A 27,050-nucleotide genomic window follows, 5' to 3' on the forward strand; every position below is an offset into this window, starting at 1 on the left:
ACTCGACGGTGTGAACTGAATGAAAATTTTATCTCGCAAAAATCTCGAGGAAATAATTTTGTCGGTATCTTAGGTAGGTATAAGTATAATCTCATATTAGGTACTTGTATAAGATGTAGGCGGATACTATTACCTACCCCATCTTGTACCTCGAAAATATTAGATTCGTAAATAGACATCACCTCACGTGTATGTACAGTGTGATATATAAGTAGCACATAGGTATTCCCCAGTTCCTTCCTTTTCCCTCCTTTCATCCCAACCTTTTTTTTGATATCGTTCCTTTTGTGCTCGACGAGGCGAAAAAACGAATTTCACGACGGCGAAGACGACGACGACGACGACGAAGACGGGTAAAAAGAGCCTTGTAAGCAACCAAAATCGCTCTGATTAAAACACTTTTTCCTCACACCCGCTGAGTATATTAACCTACGCGCGCGCGTCAGTTATCCCGAATAATATAATTTTCAAATTTAGCAATATCCTTTCAAATTAAATAGGCGCATTTGTAATCGCAGCTGTTCAAAATCGACGGGTCTCCTGCCCGTTTTTACTTCATTTCGTACACCTTTTTTCATCCTATTTCTGTGGGCGAAAAAGAAATTCTGAAGCGTGACAAATTTCGCGTTACAGTTTTCGAGCCGTTCCCCGCGTCGGCTTACTCGCCGACGCTTCACCTACACGGATCTGCACGCACACGCGTAGGTACCGCAAAAATCCCAGCTTAGATCTCGACATTTATCCCGGCAAATAAACGTGCCTGACGACTCTCTATACGTCACAATTTTTCGACGAGCCGAGGCTTAACTCCGACAAATGCATACAGAAAGGGTTTTTCTCTTTTCGAGAAATTTTCTATCCGCGCAGATCGTTATCACACTGATTAAGAAAAATGAAATAAAGGAAATAATCGTAGGCGAACGCGTTACTTTTGATTCGGTTGAAAATAAACGGACGGAAAATAAGAGGAGAATAAATGATCGATAAAAAAAAAAAACAGAAAAAAAAAAAAAAAAAACGATGGCGTGCGACCGGAGGAAGACGGGCAGGCAAGAGAGTGGCGGTGAGGGATCCCAGGACTAATCCATTTGGTCGGGTGGTGTGTTGCAGCCGCGATCGGTGCGGATGGAACGTGCGGCACGGGAACGGGAACGGGAACGGGAACAGGATCGGGAACGGGCGCATCGGGGGACGCTTGGGGATCAGGATCAGGGTCGGAAACTGCAGGTGGTACTTGGGACTCCCCGCGTCTCTGTCCGATGTGCGCGCGTGTCTACAGCAACAATAGTAATCTGCGGAGACATCTCAGATCCGCTCACGCCACTGCAAAGGACCTGTTGGAACTGACGTCGCTTCAACGGAGGGCACCGTTACCCTCGTTACCGCCCCCGCCGTCACTCCACACGCCCGAACTTGCACCCTTAACTTTGATCGATCACAAAATGACCATGCTGGTGGATCACCCTTCGAAGTCGAATTTGTCCATCTCGTCTATTCGGAACGATCAGTTTTACGGTGACCTTCAAGGGACATAGTGCCCGTGTTGAGGGGGTTGTCGGTTCCTTCGTTTCATTTTTCCGAGTCCTAACAAACCGCGAAAGACCGTTCGATGATGGTCGTTGCGAAGATAGAGGACGACGACGTGAATCAAGAGATGAAATCAATTCAAAGAGACGCGCGTCCAAAAGGCGAACTTATCGGCGATGTGAAAGGAACATCGCCTGCCACGCGAAAAGCTTAATCTCTCACGATTCCGAGTATACTATCAAATACTTCCGAAAATTTCACCTCGCCGGATAAGTCGATTCAATTCCTGAATATAAATTCTCGGAAAAGCTTAATCGAAAACTCTCTTTACAGCTGGATAAAGTATCATCACCAAAATATCTGTGTGTCGGTCTCGAGTGCTGTGTATTTATTCATATATTTATACGTACATACACATTTCGTGTAGTCTTCGCCAAAAAATTCCTGGAACAGAGATCGCTGGCTATGAGATAAAGCGGGGTGAAATTGCAACGAAGAAGAGAAAAACGCCGGAGATCTCAGTCGAAATCCGTGTGCGTGGAATATTTATTCCTTCGAGAACAGCAAGATACATAGTATATGTATATGGAACGCAGATATCAAGTTCCGCCTTCTGTTTTCCCAATGTGAACAGAACTATATCAATTTTCCTTCCCTTATTTTTGGAAGTTTTGTAACGCGTACACCTTCGCCAATAATAACGGAAAGGAAGAGAATTTATAAGGACAAAAGAAATCTCGCGTGGGTTGTATACGAAAATGTAAATGTAATAATTATATGGGCATATATATTCTATGAGATAAAGTTCGCGGAGCTCGGTATCCGAAACTTGATGTACGAAGTAGCTTTAAGGGTTGGAAAAGTTGGCAAACTTCATTAAGACGCTAACGCGAACTCCAAGGTACGAAAGGCAGACGATTGTTCCGTCCCTTTTCAACCCCGTTACATGGTTTACCTCGATTACATGTTACACATTACGGCTGTCGTAGCTGCACTTCATGGTGCTCGCGGACGCCTAACAATTCTAACCAAAGTAACCCAGCGTGCTCGGGATCATGAAGTCGAAAATAATTTTTGAAATCTCCTGCAATGGTGTGTAAAAAAATGAGGTAACGGAGCGAGAAAAAATAAATAAATAAATAAATAATTAGTACATTTCTACAATATTCCAAAGTGTAATGTAAACGTTATTGTAAATATATGCCACATCGAGGGCTAAGAACCTGAAGGGAATTTCCCGGCGTTCGGATTTCCGAAAACTTCGAAAGTTTAGGGGATCTAATTTCCGGGACACTTTCTGTTCAAACTAATGTCACGTTTTTATTTAATTTTGCATCCGTTTCGGAGACGGTAGGTTTATTTTTGTTGCTTAAGCCCTATCTGGTTTACAGCCCTCGATTTATGTCTAATTACAATTGTATGAATTCAACAAATTACAAAATAGAAATATATGTATATATACATGTATATATATATTCAGTCGGTTAGAGAATTCATTGTCAGATGAAGCTTTGCAACAAGTGAAAAACATCGGAACTCCCTCCATGTCTGAAATTCAATTTATTTTAATTGTAAGTCGACCTCGTGAATAAAAACAATTCAAATATTTCAGTTACGTGCGAGTTTCAATTAGATCGTTCATTGTCCGGTCTAGCGAGTGGATAAGAATATTCCATTTTTTACTTGGCTTTTGTCCGCAGCTGCAACTGGTAAAAATTACATTATGTAGTTCAATGACGATGCGCTCGACGACTGTCCCGGTCGTAGGATTATCGAAAATTTTCACTTTATTTTCTCTCTCCACAAAGTGATTGGATTCCATTTTATTATCAAGAAATTCGATTGGTCATTTTATTCATCCGCTCGAAGATAAAAAAATTTACGAACCTAAAAAATACTCGGCTCGAATGTATTTTATAGCAATACCTGTACATTCATACAACGAAAAAGAAAAGAAAGAAATTCCACCTTGCACCGTGAAAACTATCATAGACCAGACCAGACAGCTGACAGCTGCAGAAACGTAATAGTACTTTGCAATTTAATGTAGTGTAACGACTCGCAAATCGCGATGGTCTTATCCGTGTATATGTATGTATATATACATAAATTTGCAAAAAATATACCGCCCACACCGCGTCGCCTCGGTTGTACTGCCCATTTTTCTACTACCTCAGCTAAAATCTTTCACATCTCACGCTCCTAACGTCGTCGCTATAAAGATTGAAAATGATCTGAAAATCTGCTCGTGTGCGAGTCGGTGAATTTTTCACAAAATGGTGATTAACATAGCTCACGGTAGCTAGATATCGGGATTTATGGAGAGGTCCTTCAAAGAAAAGGCAAAAAGACGACAAGAAGAAGCGAAATGAAAATGAAATATGTAGAAGTACGAGTAATATAAAAATTGGCTGATTTTAATCAAGTAAAGCCTTCCTCAAATTCTGCAGCTGTCAATGTTGTTTTTTTTTTACTTTTTTTCATCACAAGTTTCTTACGACAACTTCGATAATCATTTCTCTACACTCTGCACTCGCTATGACGTTCATCGTTATAATATGGTTTGATATCGTTGTGAGTCTATATACCCGCAATAAAAGTATAAAAGTAATTAACAAGTCGTAAATATTGATTAGGCGAGCTTGAATAAAAAATTCACGAGTTATCTAGATATATATACGACTGCATAGCGGATGGCATCAAGGGAGGTTTTTTCTTTTTTCTCTTCTTTTTTTTCATTCGGATCGAGGCCACCTCCGGCTCTGTGTAGTTCGCGTTGCTCAACCCATTTCACCTACCCCTCCTTCCTACCTTTTTTTATTTATTTATTCTTTTATTACTACTCTCTCCTTTTGCCGCGGTTATCAATTTTCTATTCGCGAGATGTCGTGTCTCCGTGTACGCGACTATGAGGTAATAAAATTGCGTTAATAAATTATTCCCTGCAATTAGTATAGACGCGAGGAAGTTCCAGATAATAATAATATACAGGACAATATTGTGGAATAAATAGCAGTTGCACACCTTATCGCTCGTTGTATATTTTCTAGATAATGAGGCAATTACACAAATGTTGAACTTTTCTACTTATCTCTAACGTGGGTTGGAAGTTTGACGCTATTTTTTTCTTCCTCTCATCCCCTGCGAATATACAATTGCTGATGTTACCTCTGTGTAATTTCACACGTCGCGTTAAGGGTATACGATAAGGGCGTGCCGAGTGAACCTAGAAATATGCGAAACACCGCTCAACTCGGTCCCATTTTTGAGGGATACGCCTTTCTGGCTTGATCGTCATCTCGCCAGGGGCTCCTGATTCCCAAAAATTGGATCGATGAAAAAAAAATTGATAAGTGCCCGACACGTAGGGCGAACATGCACGCAGATTATTTCCGCGAAGTTACAGATCTGGTATAATTCAACGATCGGTGTGAAAGTTTTTTTTTTTTTTTTATTCTTCTTTTCTACGTACTATTTATTCGAACGATCCTTGTAATTGAGAAGCGCAGCACCGAGTGAATTATAGAATATAGAATCGGAGGAGAAAAAAAAAAGATTCTCCTTTGACGTGTAACGACTTCATATCCCACTGCAATTTTGTCTCCTGTTGTATCATCTCCTTCTCACCCCAACTTGAGACGCAATCTTTGTTCAATCAATCCGTACGGTTTTATTAGATTGCGGTACATAGCATTTCTTCCAGTTTTGCGCAAGTTTCACACGTATATAACCATCGATGCGGTTAACCCAGTTATTCGATTTATTTATTCATTTTTTATTTATTTATGGGTAGAGTGGGGTGAATTCAACCCTGGAATAATAATATTTAGCCGTAGGGTAGTATCGATGCGGAGGTAAAACGGCGACGTGACGCGACATCACCGTTGAAACTTGCACCGGATATAATGCCATTTCAGAATTATCAATTCCCCGTGCAACGCTGATACGACGGATATGCAGTTGAATTCTCCGGTTATAAATTTTTCCATTCGATAAATTAGATGGAAAATATTTCTGTCGCTGCAGTGCGAATCATATTGTCATTTTTCACGTAATCTTTACCCCCGTTATTTTTCTTCTTTCTCTTTTCTCGTCCAGTTTGATAAAAAATTTTTCTTCGTTTATTTCGGGCTTTTTTTTACAAGTTTCAAAAAGAGGACGGAAGAGAAAAGAACGGTAGATTCGCGGTCGGACGAAATGGTTCCTCCCGACGGAGAATTTCTTGCATATTATGTTTTATTATTACACACCTTGTTTATAGGGGTGTGTAATTTGAAGCTCGTGAGAAGGATATGAAATTTAAAATACAAAATATACAAAAGGTGAATACATGAAAAAAAAAAAAACAGAGGAAAAACTGCCGGGCAATAAAGCGTCCTCTTTTCTCATTAATTCGTATTGGCATTAAAAAACTATATAAGTACACGCGTTAGATTCACTCACAGCATTCAACCCTCTACGCCAAGCTTTGTATCGAACCACCTGGTTTATTTTTAATTAAACTCGTAACGAGAAAACGCGAGATTTAAACGAAAAGCTTCCCCAATATTAGCCCTTTTCCCTGTGGTATAAGTATAATGAAGATTAACATATCTTGAATTTTGATTCGATGTTAGGGTCGGAGATTGCTTGCTTTCTATCAGTGTATTCTGATTTTCTTTGAGATTTCTAAATCTGTTGGCTTAATTGGATCCATCGATTGACGTGATCGAGCTATCGTCAATTCTTCAATTTTCCTAGCAGAAAACGCTCTCACGGTGATATCTTACCTCTTTTTTTTTACGAGGATGATACCCTTCTGGTTTTCATCCCTTCGTACGGTGCGACGGTGTTTTCCGCGTTTTCTCAACACGCGATAGGGCCATAATCCCATGAATTTGGGTTTCATCAGAATCAGGTGTGCACGGAATTCCGTACACCGTATCCAGCTAATTGACGAGCGAGGGAAATGATACACACCTACGTACATCATACCTACCTATAACACACACAACGCTCATATCCCGCACATCTGCGATTACTCTCGAATCGTGTCCCTCGAGCATCGCGCCACCGATGATCCAATTGTCAGCCTTATACGATCTCTTCGAATATATATATATTCCGTGCCATCCATCTATCGATGAGAAATTCAGACACCCCCCGTATACTTATTCACCCATACAGCTGTGAAGGTACGTAAACTTCAACCGTACCTAACCTGGATCCCACGTACCGCTGAGCAGGTGCTGATTATAATAATAATGATAATAATGATAATAATAACAACAACAATAACAACAACAACAGCACAGTGGTAGTTATAATAACGATAATAACAATGACGGTGTCGAGCCTCGGAGATCACAGGCGCGTACGTTGTCTTCTCATCCCTTTGCAGCCGCCTCAACTTTTGGATTCCGGATTGCCTCGTTCTCCCTCTCCCCCCCCCCCCCCCCCCCCCCTTCTCACGCCCTCAATCTCGTACATACGTGTACCTATACGTGTACGCGTATCCACACGTGTGCACATAGGTGTGTATAAGTATTCCCAACGCAACGGATAGGAGCCTAGCATCAGGTAGATAGTGATGGCTGGCTAAACTAAGACCGTGATGAAAACCTAAGCCGGTATACCTTCGTTATCCTCGAACAAAACTTTGACGAATAAATTGAGTCGGTTCACGTATCTAGGTATAATGATATAATATTTATTATCGTACGCGTACATACGCGTATTCTTGTGAAATGAAATGAAGACGGGGTGTCGAGGTTGCCCCTAATTTTACAGATCTGATTACCCCTACATGCAGGGGACGAGAATGAATTCGGTTCACGACGTAGCCGAGTTCCTTAATTCTAATTTTTAGTTGGTCTTATTCGAATGAAAAGCGTGAGAATTTCGATGAGAAGTTGCAAATCGGAACTTACCCGTTCTACGATTATCGCATACTGTCGCGAAGCGAGGGTGTGTTGCTGTAATAGGTGTACATTTATGCATTATACTTCGAAGATATGAATTCAATGCGTGTGCCCCCACCTGTGTGAACTCGGAAATTGAACGATTTTCATTTTTGGCAGCACGCAGAGCGAAACGTGGCAGGCCACGTCTCGGGAATCGAGGAGGACGTCACCTCACTTTCCAGGGGGATTCTCCATCACGCGGCGATTGGCTTCCTTTGGACATGCGAACGGCGCCTCCGGCCGTCCCGGCATTTCGAGGCTTCGAAGAATTCACCACCGACGGTGTAGTGAGTCATAAATAAAATAATATCTTACAAAACCATAAATAATAATGATAACAATAACAGAATCCTTATGCAACGCTAACCCAAGGGAAGACTAGAAGCGACCGTTGTATAGAATAAATTTGAACGAAAAAATCCTCCACCCTCATCTAATTTAGATTACATTTCTTATTTGATTCCCTTTAGTTTTTTTTTCTCTCTCTCTTCTACCGGGAAGAGAATCTCCGGAAATTCGTGATCCGGAAATCTGACATGGTGAATTTTAGATTTCGAATTCTCGGATCGGGGGCGATACATTATCCGGCGTATCGACACTTTTCGCAAAAATCGAAACCAATTTCGCTCCTCCTGTTTCGAACCCTGTCCGAGTATTCGAAAACTCGGGTGAAAAAAAAAAAAAAAAAAAAACATCTACAAACATTTCTTCAACGTTATTCGGATAGTTGACGAAGCGAAATTGTTGAGAACTTATTACCGCGATAATTGGAAAACTTGCTAACTTGCGAGATTGAAATTTTGACTGCACCCTTCGCGCGCGGAGGGTCAAGTTCGTCGCTGTTATGACTAATTCGAGGGATGAAATTTGTCCTACGTCTCTCGGTCCACGATTAAAACTAACGTCGAAAAGATCGTTAATTTCGGACGCGTGTATCGCGTCACATTACACGTGTTGTACCCGCGCGTAGTTACAATTAGCTGCGTTGTTACGTGTACGTAGGCATTGCTCGATAAGCGCGTATCGCTCCGTACCCGTACGGGGACCACATTCGTACATCTAGGCGCTCAAGGAATTAGTTCACTAACAAGAGAAGGTTTCAACGAAGCCCCCTGGGTTTCCTCGTTATAGACTCGAGTTCTGATTGTTTCTAATCTCAGAAGTTCGCATTTGCGGTCGCTGTTAGCCTGAGTGCCTAAACTCGTTCAACGAGAAGAATCACCCGCTACCGCGAATCAACCTTCGTACATACTTACTTTATGTACACCTATCGCGTGAAAATATTCGCCGCGAGTTAACGACCTCGGTTCGCGATCGCGGCGGATGAGGATTTATTCCCTTCCATTTTCGTTCGTACCGAGGATTTCGAAATTTCACCGGTGTACCCGTCTACGCGGTGCAAACAATCCAATTTCGCTAGAATATTTGTTAGGTATAAATAGCCCCCTTTTACCCGATAGTCCCTTGATCCGCGATACAGAAATATTTGTACAGCTATACGGTATAGACCTCGTACGGGGGTTTCAAAGTGCTCCCTCGCAAGATTTTATCATCCGTGCGGAAGGAATTTATATCCGCGTTTCGGGACGATGTGAGACAGCTTTATCAGAAAAATATCGCGGCACAGGCGACGCAGTCTGGTACAACGTGACGAAAGAAAACGAGGTATAGTTCCGCGATTTGGCGTCTATACGTGAAATGCACTCGCTGCATTTTCATCGATATTCCTCCTCTACCGAATCAGAGCGATGACTATTTTTTTTTTTTATTTTTTCTTTGCTTTCGAAATCTTTTTTTTTTTTTTTGTCACTCAAATAAAATACTCTACACGAATATCGTCATTGTGTTATCGAATTATCTACCGGCCACTAGCGGTAAAGATCGGTGTTCTCCGGCGGAGGGTTCTTTTGTTAAAAAAATTCTTGCGGCCCCAGCAATTATGCTGACTTTGCGGAATTAAAAATTCCATCTATAGCGTGAAAGGATCACTTCTGAACGGTTATAGGTATGCCTAGGAATTACGAAAACGCTTACCTTCGTGCGGCGTGCGCCAACTTCATGATCTATATTACGCAAAAACCGAAGACTCGTCGATTTTCCGGCCATAATTTGTTGCCCCGAAATTCACACATCACACCTCTCGATATATATACACGTCCGATTACGTCGCGCCTATAACTACGTATAACGAAAAAAAAGGATTCCGCGAGAATTGAGTCGTAATTTTCGTCCGAACTGTCGAGGATAAAGAGCGAAAAAAAAATAACGAAAAAATCTGGTGGTTTAGAGGGTGGAATATCGTGATTTGGTTTTTGTTTTTTTTTTTTCTTTCTATCGCCATTTCCTCCTGATCGCGGTACGCGCAACTAAATATTTCCGAACGATGTAATTTGTAACGATCTCTACGTGGCTTTTCAAACCGAATCCGACACCTGTTGACTCTTATTGTTAGTTATGATTCGCGTATAATTATCCGAAAAGCGTAACACGAGCTCGAGTCCTCGGCACATACACTGGTCCATGCGCCGCCGCGTTTACGTGTACCTATAATGTTTGTGTACGCGTGAATTATAATGTTCAACGATATTACGTATGTACATAACAAATTGCCCAGTCGATTGCGAGCACCAAAAAGCGGGGGGTCGGTCGACGGCGTCAAGAGTCGACGATATTTTCGCCTTTTCTTCTTTGTTTACCTATCTATATTATTTTTCTTTCGTCTTTCGTCTTTTTTCTTTTTCCAACCCCGGATACACCGGCTCTATTCTCTTCTCTCTTTCTCTCTCGCTTCTCCTTTTTCGTTTTTTATCCCTCTGTCGTCCCGAGCCAAACACCGGCTGACGCGAGTTCGAGTTAATCTGAACTTCATCCTCGCCCGTTTGAGAGCTTTCGCGAAGAGAGAATCGGTAGAAATTAACTACGGGAGAGATCGATTGTCAGAGTATCCGTGTATTACGTATATCTATCTACACTTCATCTCCGAGTGATATAATGTTGCGGAATTTATACCTTCGGTGCAGTGGATATCGTGTTCCCAGCTATTGTAAGAATCTCCGAGGCGTTGATCATTGAAAAATTTAATTGAAAAGTTTGCCGAGATTTCTATTTCAGAAACAATTTTCACCGGATACGTGTAGGCGACGTTACATACACACGTAGGTGCCGGTAGGAAACGAAGGAAATCGAAAAAATCCGGCATGCCGCTGTGCAATTTCACCCCTCGAGTAAATGCTTATTTCTCTTCTTTTATTCCGTCTTGTTCCGATTTCAAACGGAATAATTCAAGAGGCGAAAAAAATCCGATGCGCCAAAAATGAGTGCACTGGAGAGTAAATCTACGTTTTTTTTTTTTTTTTTTTCCCTTCATTTAAAAGAAAATATCTGAAATTTTTCAATATCCCAGAACAACGTCGTTACGATGTCATTTTCCCCATCGGAAGGATTCGGCGATTAAATATTAATCTTGAACAATTTAAATCAATTGGCAGACTGTTGCACTTTTATTGAAGTTCAAAAGACGCACGCGGTCGTCGCTCCGGCTTCTTTTTTTCTCTTTTCCTCTCCCTTTTTAAATTAATGTAACGAGCGCGCTGAGTGCTTTTTCAGAGAAATATAATTTTGTCGAGTCTATGCGATACTCATACGTATGTATGTACATATAATCGCGTAACGAACAAAGCTACAAAACCAAAAAAAAATAAAAATGGCCGTACATTTCACCGGAATAATAATCTACCCTTTATTTTTTTTTACATCATCCTTTGTCGTCGATGTACAATGTTCTTTCTTTTCGCTCTCGAATTGAAGAAAATTTGTCTCGTTATAATCCATATCGTAGCTGGAGAGTATTATATGTGGAAAAAATTTACGTATAACTTATCCACGTATCGTGGCAGCAAATAGGAGAGCGAAAAAAGCTCTTGCGGTTTTCATGCGATACGCACTTGATTCATTTATCTGTACGTCTGGAAAGATTTAAGGGTAAAAGCTCTCGTCGTAAATACCGTGATGTACCTGTACCATCTTCAAGATCCATGAAAGTCTTCATTCCCGTTGAAATGTATATTCACCTACCAGCTACTTTTCGGGTATTAATAATCATTACGTTTCCCTTAATTCCCTTAATTTTCGAAGACATAATTTACGCCTTCCTTATGCCTAACTCGTACAAATATACGCCTGTACGAAGGTTGAAAGCCGCTTATTTCCAGGCGTCTGTTGAATATATATATCTGTGGATAGAAGAAAGAAAAAAAAAATCAAAATCATCGTCAGTTCGACGTTCGCAGGTTATTACGTAAAATATCATATTACGGAATTGCGGAATGCCTTCGGCAAGATCAAAGTGATGCGGTTTAATATATTACAGAGAATTTAATTCATCGGTTCTAATTAGAGTTTGTGGTATTATTTTTTTTTTTGTCTTTTTTTTTTTTTTTTTTTTTATTTCGCGATTGCTTTTTTTCAAGGGGTGTGTGCCGCATGGCTTCATATTATTCGAACCACGGAGGAGTGTGATTCGCTCATGATTTTCCCTGCGGTTGAACCGTATAAACCGATTCAACGAATAAAGAACGAACGGACAAAAAAAAGAAGAGGAAACAAAAAAAAAATAAATAAATCGATCATTATACGGATACGAAATTTATGGTCGCATGTCCCAAAGTGTCTCAACGTGCGGAGAGCCCTTTTTTTTTTTTTTTTTAATTCTTTATCTTCCTCACGTTGACAGCCGATAACGAGATTCACGATTCGAATTTACTCTCCGCAACTTTTGCAGCGTGATTTTACTCGTGCGTCAGAGAAATTTCCACCACCATTTATGAAAGTTCAAACTCCGATTCGATTTGAATAAAATTTTCATGCGCTCCCGCGTTTCTACACTATCGCCGGGTGTTGTATGCGGGTGCTTCTGAACCTTGGATAAGTAATACGCATTTTTTTTTCTTTTCTTTAGCTACGGTTCCACGATCGCAATACGAATCTGTGGTCTATTAAAATTTCTCTCGGTGTTTTTGCGCGTAAATAATTTTCAATCGGGAGCAGAAACGATTGGTTTCATTTGAGCGCGGAGAAATCAAGTATTTCAACGGTTCTGGGTGGGCTCGCTTTGTCTCACAATCAGTAACGCAAACGCGAAAAGAGCAAATACCGTGGGGGTTTGTACGCGCGCATCGAGCGACTCGAACTTTTCCGTATTCGGTGTACGTACACCCCGTATACGTATTTATAAATACGTGAGTACGTATATACCTTCTTGAAGGTACACCGTGGTAAGAAAAGTCTGGAGTGCTACTCGAATCGACGTCCAATTTGAAAAATTACATTTTTCCAATAACCAACGCGACCTTCATATATTCTAACTCGCGAGACAAATTCTAGACTCGTGTCAGTTAGCGCACCGTGCGTGTTACGGCCGTAGCCGTGTACGTACCCCGTATTCCACATTACCGCGGCATTCCCCAATTATATCTCCGTACGCGTACGTACGTACGACCGTACATTTTAATGTGAGGTAGCGCCGAGTTGAAATCCCAGTACAGCCGTGTGTGTCGTACTTTTATCCGTTCATTTTTTACATTATTTATTTTTTTTTCAGCGACGTTAGCTATCCTCGTTACCGCTTAATCACCTCGGGGGATTCGATGTGCTTATCTGCACTTGAGGGAATATGTGTGCACGTGTACGTCATACGATACGATGTTTGTACGTACGTACGTACGTACCCCATGTGCACCCTTGATTCGCGCGAATTTTTTTTATCTACACCACTGACGCCAACGATGTTGCCGGGATAATACGCTGCAGGAGGCGTTTAACGTCGGAAATAAAAACGGAACTTGTACGAATCGCTCTCTGTTCATTAGACGCCATTATCTTCGGTTGTTTGTTGTTGTTTTTTTTCCCCCGTTAACTTTTTTCCGATGCGCGATCGTCGCCGGTAAAAAGCGCGTCCTTAATATGCGGAAGTTTCGCCTTCGGCACTCGCGTGTATACCTGCGATGTCAGGGATTAATTCTAGAAGTTTTTGTCGATCCCATCGGAATAGTGGGAAAATTTTTTTTTTTTTTCCAAAGATAATTTTCTCATTTTTTAGTACTTTATTTTATCAACTTATAGTAACGGCTATTTTTTCACGAATCATCGCTGTACGGAGTTGCACGTGCCGGTGGAATCTTTTTTTTTCTTTCGTTCTTTTTAGAATAAATGCGAGAGTTTCGGGGATATGAGGATCAAATTTGATGTTTTGGTTGAGTAGATGCCCCGGGTGGTCCGAACTTCCGGATGGCTACACAATACGCGAACGTAAATGACGCCGTTATTCTCTTATCTCTTTTTTTCTTCGCCCGGTTATACCGCGGTGGAGGAAGACGGGGCGATGGCGACGACAAATTCCTTCCTCATCTATAGCTATAGATACGTACTTTATACAATTCGTCGTTTTTTCTTCATCTCTTCTTTCTTTTTTTCTTTTCCTTTTTTTTTTTTCTCTTCCTATCTCTCGAAGACGACGGAACTCTGATATGATGTTATATATATTTATACGTAAGCTCGTCGGTTATTGTTATTGTTATTATCATTATCATACTACATGGCGATGGTCGCGATACATAGCTTCTGCTGGGGTATTTTATTCCGTACGACGGAGATGAATTCTTCTCGTATTACACCCCATGCACACCGTTATTCCTATGTATGGTCATTACCTTCCTCCGGAGCGTCGCAACATATGGGGAATAAAAAAAAAAACAAAAAAAAAAAAAAAAAAACAGAAAATGGTGGTACTGTTCGTTACGCACGGTTAGTGAATTATGAAAGTCCTCGGGATCGTTGGAAAATCGATTTACTCTTCGACACATATTTTCAACGTACTACGGGATTCTCGTATGGAATATGTATTACTTTATGTAGGCGCGACAGAAATAAAATATCGAGAGAACTTTTCAACTCGCTCACACCGCCTCCTTTCCCACGGGATCTAACTGCCGGGAGTTTCGTCGATACGCGAGAAGTAGTTGCTGCCTTTTTTTTTTTCCTCTCCTTTTGCCTCGAGGCATTCGTCTCCCGCAGTCAATTCCTCGACTCCTTTTCCTTTGCATCTGTACGGTATTCTTTTTCATATTCTTTTATTTATTCATATATTTCTCTTTACCTACACTATTTACAACCTTTTTTTCATCTCTCACAATAATTTGATTTTGATGTACGTCTTTTCTTCTGATTTTTGTCCCGAATTTTTTCTCACACTTACCTCACCCCTTTTTTTCAACACTCTCCTTTCATCTCACGTACATTTGAATTCATCTCATAAATATATATTTCATAATCGAAGGAAATACAACATTCGGTATCCACATCGTTCGGAAGAAGGACGAAAAAAAGGAATAAATAGCACCGATGAATGATGATGCGGAATGAATTACAAATCCACGCATAGACATTTATATCATATCCCCGTAGAAACAAAAATTTTCTGCTTCTGAATCAGATTGATATTTTGTCAGGATTCGATTTCCTCTTCTTCCTTTCCTTTCCCTTTTCACATTCCAAACGATCGATCACTCTCGTGCGACATTCGGATCCATTTCCGTGCGCGATCATTTCGGCGAGCTTGCGGCGCTTCTTAAATAAATGTACATCTGGTTTCGTAAGGCGATACGAGCGAAGGTAACTGAAAATTTTCTAGAAAATAGCTAATCGATCATTTTTACACAAGGATTGATCTTCATTTCGACCTAACGAAATAAAAAGTTTAGAAGAAATAGGTGAGACCAAAACTTCGCAACGCGAGGTGGTTTCAGTTTACGTCTACTCAGTTTCCAAATCGTCCTCGAAAATTCCGCAGGCTCCGGTGTAGCGAGCGCTCCCATCGTCTCGTGTCACTGGCATTATTAATCACTCGGCCTAATGGGCGATTATCCTATCTAGTCCCCGGGCGGTTACCTTCTCCGCCAGCTTCCGTTCTTGTTCGCCCTTTTCCCATGTCACGTAACTTTCATCAACTATAAGGCTTGCACCAATTACTATAATATTTCCCAGTTTCACGATTCGCCAGGAGTAAACGGTGTTACGCGACGATTCGAGGGGTGCGATTCGAGCTCGCGAAGACGTCGAATGAAACGCGCGGAGAGTTGAGCAAAAAAAAAAAAAACCAACAAAAAAAATCTAGACAATCCCAAGCGGATTAAAATTATCGCGAAATATAGCGGGACGAAATTTAACACGCGATAAAAGAACCGTTCCGACATTCTCCACGTGTGTGATATCGCAGAGAACCGTGGAAGAGGTGGAATAAAATATTAACTTTGAAAGCCTCTTTCATTCCTGGAAACGGTATTATGCATTCCTTTATTCCCAACGTAATCGCGCCTGCATTCCTTGAATGCGGATACAACAGTTGCAGAAGCTTTAGAAAAGCTTTTCCGATATTACAATACCGAAAAAAGCTCGAAACGAAACAAAAAAAAAAGAAAAAAAAAAACATTCATCGCGCTCGATCATAAGCTGCAAATGTTACGTAAAAATTGAACGGAAAAACGAGATAGGTATCTTCATATTGTCAATTACAGTGGTTGAAAGGGATCAGACGAATATAGTTACGTAAGTCCACGTACACCCGCATGTACACCGTATATTTACCTGTCGGCCCGTAGCCTTATCGAATTTATACCCGATCTGTTCCAGGTACACTTGGGCGAGGGTATAGCCGTCTGCGAGGAACAGTTACGCGCTGTCAAATGGAGCGACTATCGTAAACTGACGCGTGGATTGGCAGCGATTTTATTCAGTCCTACGGAATTGGCGACGTGTTCTGTTACCGGACAGAGATGGAGCAGGGCTGGAACCGCCACGGAACGTCCGGTAAAACCGGCACTCGACCGCGCCAAAGTACAGGCGATCATATGTGAGTGAAGAACAAGTTATATATCCATCCCGAATCTCCATTTACATTTCTGCCCTCTGGCGAGACGAAAATTTGTAAAATTTAAGTACCGAACGTCGACGCCCGGCCGTCGAAATTTAATACGTACATTTACCGGTCGATATCCATTTCCACGATTTTAATATCATGAAGCATCGTAATATTACGGAGATGGTATTCCTTCTGCTGCCATTTGTTCCTGCCGATTCTTCTTTTTCTCCATTTTTTCTCCATTTTTTTTTCTCCTCACTCCGTGTTCACGTAAACGATTCGGTAGCAGATGCTTTCTATGGCGTTGAGCATTGATTTGGTGTTGAAAACAAGGCGATAAAAGACCATAAAAATGATAGAGGGGATGGGAATACACAATACGTCGCGGTTTGTCGTTATGGTTTTGAAGATCACCCGTACGCACACCACCTTGACCGGGTTTTTCAAAGTTTTATACGAAGACATTCCGTATAGCTGTGGGCGGGCAGCTATTATGTAACATGAGACTGTTTTTTTTTTCTTTTTTTACGAGAATTTAACAACGATGAACGACTCGGTTTAAGAGGTTTTCGTCAGTTTGAAATCAGGAGAAACGCACGGGCTTTCGAGCGAGAGGGCTTCTGCAACTGTTAGAACTTGATCGTTAAATCAGACGCAACTTTCTTTGCCTCTTATACCAACACCGTCCGAAACGGTAGGGAGAAAGGCATTTTTACGCGAACTAGACTCATAAATTCTAAAATTGTGCGTTATGGTTTAGTGGATGGGGCATTTCGCGCCAAATCGAATAGCCCCTGATCCAGACCGTTTGAAAAAATTTTACATTCCATCTCACGAAATTGCCCGGCTACTCCGTGCGTTCTTCTTTGACCAATTCTTTTCCTTTTTTTTTGGTTTCAATAAATCATTCAAGTGTTTCAAAATTATTATTTTTTTTTTTGATTTGTGTGCTTATTTCAGCTTTTCACGTTGTGTATTTTATGATTTTCTCCGGTACGATATTTCGAAAAGCACGAGAGTTTTGAGCGCGTAACGAAGATTTTTCTCATCGTTCGTTGCCACGTTAAACTTTTCAGTTCCACCGATGTACGACACGATTTTTGCATATATACATATTATACATATTTTTTTCGTATGCGAAATACGCCCGCGGGACGCGGTGAATTTGGGAAAATAATTTGGAACAATTTGCTTCTGAACTGGAGGAATGAAATAACTTTTTTCATTTTTTATTTCCTTCACCAGACGTATAAGGTTTCCATTCCCTTGTTGCTCGTTATTTCAATTAGCTTGAACTTCCTTTTTTCATGGAGTCCAGGAAAAAAACAGGAACTGCTTTTATTATAAACAAACGGAGAGCAAATAACAGCTGGGGGCGTAAAAAGTTGTATATTATTTTTTGTTCGATATATTGTATACTTCTGAAAAAAAAAAAAAAAAATTTTTTTAAGTTCAACAGAGCCGCACGTAACTATAGTTCACTCTCGTTACGGATGTGTGGGACTCGTTTACATAATTAACGCGACAGCCAATTAAGAACGAGATTTCTTCGATTTGTGTTTGTCTTCGTGACACGTAGATGAAAAAAAAAAAGGCAGAGCTTGTAGAAGCGACGTTTGGGGATTCACTTTGTAATTGAGGCTCTTAAAATATTTGGAAAGTTCAGTTTGTTCGGGGGAGGGGGAACGATCTGTAGCCTCTGGGAAATGAATGATTTGATTAGGGCGACTCGTTCAAGTCGTTCTTCGTTAAGAGAGAAAAAAAGCGTCGAATTTCCGCCGAGTGCCAGGTAGATTAGACAAATTTTCGAAATTTACTCTCCGGTCGAGTTTCTCCTTTTTTTCTATTTTTTACAAAAATTACCGAATCGTCATATTTGTCATCCACTTTTGCTTTAGTTGTTCGTTCGCCACTCGTTAAAATATGAATGACTTTTTACTTTTCGCACATTTTTCGGTCGAATGAAAATGAGCAAATTGAGGCAAAAATAACACGTTATTTAGTCAAAGTGTTTATGCACCAGTTACCAATATCGTTATTCCCCAAATTAGTCAAACATCAAACATGACAATGTACACGAAACTCGGCCCTTCGGAGAAACGGAATATTAATTAGTATGAAAATCGAACGGAGAGTGCGTAACCTATACCTACGCGACGAACAACCGTTGGCTTTTTCTTCCGTCGCGTTGAAAAAGGTTCATCTTTGCTTCGCGATCCCGTTTAAACTTTTTAAAAAATATTCGACTATCCACAAGTTTCGTCGCTATTATTTGCGGACGGGTTCCCGTTTGACGCTCTTTATTTTTTTTTTCTACTCCTTCGAAATTCCTCGCGGGTTAACGAGGGTCGTGAAAAATTTTCAAATTTCAGCTTCGTCACATACAATAAAGCGAATTTCGCTATTTGTCTTTCGCACGATGTGCGAACCGGGGATAGGACGAGTAGGACTTTCGGGGATGTATATTTCCCGGAGCTTTAGCTCCTAGACGGTTCGTTCCTCTGGGAATATTTTTCGGGAGGAAGTAAATAAACCTGAAGAGCCGGCAAAACGTTCACTTGCCCTAAATCCCCAAAATTTCCCACCTCCGTTCGATGTTATTTCAACCCCCTCGTAGCTTATGGCGTGTGTATATATTACCTTACTTACCGGGTGACTGTGCATGATAATCAGTGAAACTTCAAATTGAAGACATATCTATATATATACGAGTTTTTTTTAATTCCACTTCGCGAATTAATTCAAGTAGAGTAAATTCGGCGCCGAAAGTCACGGATTTATATTCACATCGCCCACTTATCAACGGTGTGAATCGCGTGACGCTTGTTAATTGGGTAAAACTTTCCACCTGCCATATCGAGTATCTCGTCGGAATAGATTTCCTCGGCTCAAGTTCTCGCGCTACAATTTTTCAGGGGCTTTTTCATTACCCAATAAACGAGCGACGTGCGTCGACTCGATGCACGCTTTTTCCGATCCATTGCGTTCCGATTGAACGTTGAAATAAATCTGTCCCCAAAAACGAACAAATTTTCGAGTAGCTGAGTAAATTATTATCTTTTTGTTTATGAATGAATACATTAAATCAATTATATATATTCGGAAAGTCCTCGTTATAAGCCTATCTTCTTGTTTGCGCTTCATCAGCACACTATTTCACATTCGAGTAGGCCGGGGAACGGATGCGTTTCATCTAATTACCCCGAATACACGAACGATGTACTTTGTCTTCGTCGACACTGGGGCGAATAACTTTTCTTCAGGGTACTTAAAAAATATCTTCGTTTCCCGATTTACTCGACTCTGAAACTTTCCTGTGATATTATACGTACCTGCGTAACGAGGATGATCATTCTATTTGTGTACGCGTAAAATAATATTACCTATTCATGTTCGTTAGAATTCGCTGTACACATCTGACATGAGAAATGTAAGACTCGTGTTCACGTACCCGTGAATAACTAACGACCCTGAAAAACAAATTCGGTATGAGATATTACGGTTAGGGTAGAGATCTGGTGACATTGTGCGAATTCTATAAAAAGAAAAAGAAAAAGAAAAAAAAAACAAAAAACTAGTCAAGTCTCAAAAGTTTTTCGCATAATTACAGATGTTACAAAGGTGTAAGTAACGCGTGCAACATGTTCACGTGGATATATATATACGGTGAATAAATTTTTAAACTTTTAAACGTATGCCGAAAGGCCTCAAGGGTCCGGTGTGAGGTGGATCCTTCGGGACCGTGGTATAAACCTGATTTTTCCATCGCCTTGACCGAATGGAAAAAAATACGTGTATGGGGAAAAACGGAATAAAAATGATTGTAGAAGAGCGTACGAGTAGGACCCAATTTTCCGCCTTCGAAAAGCTCGATACCTCTCAGAAAAAATTTAAGGGTCGTCCCACAGGTCGAACCTTTAATTTCTACGAACACGGTTATCTTTTCGTACAAATAAAAAATTTGGAATTCCTTACGACTCCGTCATCCCTTGAAATATTGGCGTCGCAAAATTACTGATGCGGTGAGTAATTCGCGTATCTTTCGCTTTGACGGAAAATTTCCATTTACGGTACGCGAGATCGGTGGTGAATATTCATGTTTCTCGTATATATATATACATATGTTACATACGCATCATTTTTTTTTTTTTTTTCGCGGTATCTTTGACGTCATCTTTCTTTCACTGGGGTCTTGCCACAGATTTTCCGTTTTCACGAACCTTTTCAGATATCCACGATACTTACCATGGAAGGCGAACGCGATAATAAATTCGATTATTTTTTTGTTGCGTTGAATCTTGAAAATTTCTTCATCCCCCGTTATTTGAGGTGGTCGCGGTTATTGAGTGAAAAACGAAATGTAAATTAAAATTGATCGGGTACAAAATTTGGTGAATTCGGTTAACTGCGGTTCGAAACTTTATAATGTTGCGATGTATTTAATCCACGTAGTTTGGAATACAATGGAAAGAGATGATGGGCACGGGATACGTAACGGGGCAGCGGATCGTTCGTCTCATCGCCCCGGCTTTGTTTGCACCCCTAAATTCCACCATACGCAAATCACTCGACATCAACGCCCGGAATTTGGGGGCCAGTTTACCCCGCTCACAGTCAGCACGTTGCCCGTCCAATCGCGACGTTTTACGCCGTTCATCTCCTTGCCCGAAGATTTTCTAATGAAATTACACGGGATTCCGACCGATCGAGACGTTGTATTTTACCCGACCTCAAAATTCGTCGCGGTCACGGTTCGTCCGAGACATATTTTACCCTTGCACCCTTTGGATTGTGAATTTTCGTTTTTTTTTTTCCTGTTTCACACGTCCAAAAAATTGTGAGCGATATTTTAGAATTCTGCAAAAAAAAACCAGGTCGATCGAGAGGGTCACCGTCCAATTTTTAAATGAATTCAGCAGATGACTTGGAAAAAAACTTTTTCCGTGATCACGTTTCCGTTGATTTAGTCACTTAAATTCTCGGTTCGTTTTTTTTTTTTTTTTTTTTTTTTCTTTTATTTGGTTTTATTTTACCGCCCGTAGAACTTCACATTTCAATTATAAAAATCGCGCTGGAAAATTGATCAGAAGAGATTCGGTGGATTTAGAGACGTGAGGAATGTTTGCGTGTAATTTTCTCTTTTTTCGTTTCATTCTTTCGTATCCTTCAGTCGATGCGGCTGGACTTTTATGAAATTCGATTTATATTCGACTTGGCCTTTCTTTTTTTTTTTTTTTATCGTATATTGAATTTTGTATTCGTTGCGGTTTGTGAATAAAAAAAAAAAAAAATATACAGACGTATATAAATTCTCGATGTACCGACCGAGATTCAAATCAGTAGAGTACGTACGACTCCTGGAGCTCAATTAGTTCGCTGATAGTTAATCGAGCGTTGTACTCAATTTATATTCTGGATTTAGTAGTCTGGCTCGTAACCTGGTGTACAAGGAGCGCGAGACGAACTTTGATAATTGTTTTAGGCGTCGAGGTGTATGATAATGGTAATGGTAATAATGAAATATAACTAAATCGTCTAGAATTAATTTTCAGTAAGCGTGCGATTCGTGATTTAAATAATTTTCGTTTTTCTTTTCATGTATTCTAATTTGTCGAAAGGTGAATGCTTCACTCTTTCGTTATTACTCCTTCTTTTTTTTTTTTGCTCTCAAAGAAAGAGGATAAAGGGCAGGCCTACAGATAACTTACAATGCTTTTGTCTGAAGAAAAGGCAAAAAAACCGATGCGCCTACACATTTTTTTGTCAACCACATTGCACGTATACGTGGATATATTTTCTGAAGCATTTCAAATTCTCCACCTCCCTCCGAGCTTAGTTAGTTGCCAATTACCGCTCCGCTGTAAGTGCAGCTATTATACATCTGAATCGTAATTATGTATATGCATAGTTTGAACTTTTAACGGCGGTCATGTACTTACCTATCTTGACGTATCCGAAGCACAACTGTGTCCACTTTTTCAGCGTTATTGTTGCCGGCGTATAGCGTCGTCTGCAAAACGCGGTTCTTTGTACTGAAATCGCGACCTCTGCACGTAATATAATACGAAAATACCGCGTTTTTATCGTCGCGGTGAAGAGCCGTACGCCACTTCGACGTCGGTACATTTCAATTTACATTTGAAATTCCATTTCAACAAAGAGGTTCGGTTTTACGCACGGCAGACACGACGTGCCACTACAACCTTTTTTTATTACTCAAGACAGAGAGACGTATGAAAAGTTCTATTAACCCTTCACCCCCCTCCCCTTTCTTCTCTTCTTTCCCTCCGGTTCTCCGTCACGTTTTTGCTTGTCATCAACTTCCGGTCGAGACTCATCTCCCGTGTAACGGACGCGAACCGATGTCTTGTGGATTTTTTTAATGTAATTGCTAGTTTGGGATGTAAATTCACGAAACTCCGAGGTACAACTGCGTTTCCCTCACGGTTAGAATTCTAGTGAATTTCCAAAATTTACGCACGACTGATAATTATCTACGAACATTCGATTGCTTCGTTTTATAAAATTATCACACGTCGTTTTTTTTCTATCTGTTTTACAGCGTACGTGACTTCGAGATTCCCGTCGGTGGATGTGAGCAGTGTGAAACAAGTGTTGGCCTACAAGTGCAAAGAAAATTCGACCGCCCTTAAGATGAAGTCTATCCGATATATCTGGTAAGTTTTTCTATTTGTCTTGCGTTTTTCATTTTCCTCACTGATTCGCGATTTCGAAATAAAAGGAAAAAAAAAAACTTGGAAATTCCAAAAAATCCATCCGCAAATCTGAGAATCTTTGAAATTTTTGGATTCTCGAGATTCTGCAATCCCGCGAAAGTTTGCGAAGCATTTAATATCTCGAAGATCTGGAATTTCGCAGGCTCGACGCCTACGTTTTTCGACTCAATATTCTATAAATATTGGAATACCCTTTCCGTGTATCGTGGAAAAATAAATCCTCTACGAGGTCCGTTATAACCGCACTTGAACTATACCGCCGCCGTACGATTTTCACGCTAACAAGCGAAATAATAATTCTCAGAGTAAACGAGGATGATGGAATCGCGTGACCTTGCCGCGCCTATTCGTACACATGTGTATACGTATTTACGATATCCTATGTACACATACCCGTGTACCGTACACGTCGATGACATCTTGCCTAAGTGATAATATGCAAGCGGAGTTTACTTCGCGCGTATCAGCGAGCTTTGTTCGTTGGGAAATTGGCCACCGGAAGCGTTTTGACCTAACGAGCGATGGAGGAGAATTGATCCGTCGTCTAATATTCGGATGTCGCCTGAATCCGTTCGTCCGTAATTCTGTTCATTTTAACCGCATACCGTTCGCGGACAATTCCCCCGGACGTGATTCTGGACCAACACGCCCAGACTCGTCGTCTCTCCATTCACGTCATCTCCTTCTACTTTGACGATGTTACGAGTCGATGATGGGCCGACAAGTTTTCACATAATTCGTACAGAATCGTGAGACGTGTGTGGGAGTAGTGAGTAATTTACGGTTTAAATTTCACTTCGTAGTAAAGCTTTGTTTTATTTTTCATTTTTACTTTCTTCCTTTCTTACCGCTCGTCTTTTTTTCGTCTGGTTCGTCTAAATGTTCATCCTTCTTGTTCTGCCCATTTGTCTATGGACAGGTACCATAAATTGTAGCGGTTGTTTTTTTATCGCTGCTAACCCCTTGTCTCTGCTTTTAACCGCGCGTAGACGCGAAGATAACTCATGATATCTCCGAATCTGTTGTCGATGTTCATTTTTGAGCTCAAACAATTCATTAAACATAATTTTCTAATACACATAATACTGTTACTTGCATTCCAATGATTTCGATTCGATTCACCCAGTTTTGTTTAGAAAATCTATAAAGTTCATGTAGCATAGGTCAGCTGATGTCTAACTGAATTATCTGAATTTCAATTATTCATTTGGCAAATACGTAAGAAAAGTCCTCGAGTTGAACAGGTTGCACTTGTTCTTCCATTTTCTCCCTTTCTTTGCAATTGAGAGTTTGAAGTTTTGGTTGAAAAATCTCATAAGATTCGCGAGCTCTTTGAGGCCGTTTGAATTTGATCTCTCAGCGAGCGAGCTTTCTTCTCTTTTACTTGTTCTCTCTCTCTCTCTCTCTCTCTCTCTCTCTCTCCCTCTCTCTCTCTCTCTCTCTCTCTCTCTCTCTTCCTTTCCTTCTCGTATATTCATATAAAAGTCATATACGTCGACGAGGAAAAGAGAGAAAACTTTTTCCTTTATTATTTTTTTCTTTTTTAAACGGAATAAAAGTAGGTAAGGAAGATCTTGAATTTGTTTTACGCTCGTATCTCGAATATAACTTCTTCAATAGATAAACTCAAAAGTTGCACGGTATCTATATCAGTCGCCCTGGTTATCGAGAAAAAATTTCAAAACTCATACAGCCATAAGTTATATTTACCTCTTCGATATTCGGAAGAAAATAAAAAATAAAAAAAAAAGAAGAAGAAGAAGAAGAAGAAGAAGAAAAATGTTCATATACTCCGCGAAATGATGAGATAAAAATATGTATATTTTCATACACTGGCGTACGATCGTCTGATTCAGTCTATGGAAGAGCAAAAAGTCTCGCATACCCTTTTCGGTGAATATGAAATTACTTAGCTTCCCATATTTGAGACGCGGGATATGCGGCGGTCCTTTTTATCCTCACGTGCGCCCCAACTTTCAACACCTGCCAGGCAAAATGGCGAATCTAATCTAGCAGAAATTCTTTTTTTCCTACCCTTTGCAAAAATAACAAAATAGTAATAAAAATGAAGAAACCAGATACACACTTTTTTATAATTTCGCGCTCGCCTTATGAAGAGTAAGTGAGCTTGCGGCCCGAAAAATTTTGACGAAGACAATTTGTCCCGTGTTACGAACAAAATTAAAATTTATTTCCAGTTAGGTCTTCTTAAAATTAATGCGACGTATGATGTTGAAAATCAGAGTTACCGAAGAAATTTAAATATCCGTCGCATGAGAAGTCATTTCACTTCTTTTTTCTACGCTCTTTGCAGATTTACGTCTTCCGCGTGTATGAACGTTCTCATTGTAGTTCAGAAACGCGAACGTCAGATCGAGTGATTGAAAAAAAAAAAAACGAAACAGAAAACGTAGGAGAGAAGAAGATGAAATGAAATCCTATTTTTATTTTCAACTGAAATTTTTTACTCGGGTCCGCGAACCTGAAAATTCTATCCCTATTTATCACGTCATTTTTTGTCTTCTCTTCTCTTTACTTCAGTCGCTGAAAAAATTTAAAATTCATTCATATATATATACGTATGAAATAAGCTTCGCGATTGACGAGGCAACGCTGCTGATTAAGAAGAAGAATATATAAAATATAAACAATGAAAAAAAAAAAAAAACGCCGCGAAAGCTTTTATAAATTCATTGCCACAGCTTTAATTGTACGTTGCACTCCTCCAACTTCAACACGTGGATCTTTTCAACGAAACTTTCTAACCTCCCACGGTTCTCTGGTTATATTTAGCCCCGTGTACACGTGGATTTAATCACAGCGTGAATTGATGCACGATTTTTTCAATTTACTTTTTTTCCTCTTTTTCTTCCACCTGCTGTAAAGCGCCGCTGTTTAGACAAGAGAAATATACTCCAGTTTCTATTGGATATTCATGCAGTCTGGCATGAAAAACAAAAATAAATTAATAAAAACATGGATCCGATTTTGATTTGTACGTGGGATACCTTATACATCGCTCAATCGCAAACTGCTACTTATTTTTTTCCAAGTATGCCGTTATCTCGAAATTATCATGCACCCGTGCGTCACACGTATCTCTGCAATCTGTTCGGGTTTAATATTTTCAATACAGTTGGTCTTAGCTGTCTGGGCTGCAACTATATTCAACTTTACCACGCGTAATTATTTTCTGCGAAAGAAATTTAACAAAATTAAAGAAAAAAAAAAACAAAAAAAAACCGTACAAATTGTTTGTGGACTTGTCAAAATCACCACCTACATATTTCTCTACGCGGAGGACGAAAAATATTTGAGAACGTACCCGTGACGTGTTAATTATTAATAAAAAAAGTTTAGTTGAGCAAAATTGTGAATGCTTGTTTTTTCTCACAAGCTAATAATGAGATTGAATTTTTTTTTTTCTTTCTTTATTTCATCCCTCACCCTCTCGTGTGATTCTCAAATTCTGCAGAGCAACCTCGCGTATAGTTGGAAAAGGTAAACGACCCGATAACTTTGTCGAGTTGCATTATAAGAGAATAGAAAGAAAAAACTTGAAATTGAAAAAAAAAAAAAAAATTTACTCCGCTTTGTAACGACGTCAACGTATTTTTATTGCATAGGTTTTTTTCAAATTTTTCAATTTTATCATCGTTATTATTCCCACATCGCCCATAGATCTGGCGTATACACGGTCGTGGTACATTGTACTTGCATGGGTGGTTAACTGAAGTTGCACGGGTCCACCTCCTTTCACTACAACGCGTCCATTTTACGAATAACTTTCGCGCCGCGAATCTGCAGGGACCGCACAAACGTCCTTTAGATTCAAACGTTATAATGGTAAATTCACAATCCATTGCGCGTGTAATATATGTATACGTATACATATGTATACATATGCATAAGTCTGGAAATAGTTTATTC

At 40.1% G+C, this 27,050-nt stretch overlaps 1 protein-coding gene across 5 annotated transcripts in view; it reads left to right on the plus strand.

Moving 5' to 3' along the window:
- LOC105689976 (broad-complex core protein isoforms 1/2/3/4/5-like) overlaps nt 1-27,050 on the plus strand; it is a 68,439-nt gene that overhangs the window by 29,056 nt on the left and 12,333 nt on the right. For 4 of the 5 annotated variants that reach the window (XM_048652802.1, XM_048652805.1, XM_048652804.1 and 1 more), the window contains 3 exons: nt 7,587-7,756; nt 16,155-16,374; nt 22,946-23,060. In XM_048652802.1, the coding sequence (XP_048508759.1) occupies nt 7,587-7,756; nt 16,155-16,374; nt 22,946-23,060 (505 nt within the window). Of the gene's footprint in view, nt 1-1,110; nt 3,143-7,586; nt 7,757-16,154; nt 16,375-22,945; nt 23,061-27,050 lie in introns of those variants that run through there. The other variant, XM_020854617.3, reaches the window with a different exon arrangement.

Source organism: Athalia rosae, chromosome 3 (genome assembly GCF_917208135.1).
Source record: "Athalia rosae chromosome 3, iyAthRosa1.1, whole genome shotgun sequence".
Lineage (NCBI taxonomy): Eukaryota > Metazoa > Arthropoda > Insecta > Hymenoptera > Athaliidae > Athalia > Athalia rosae.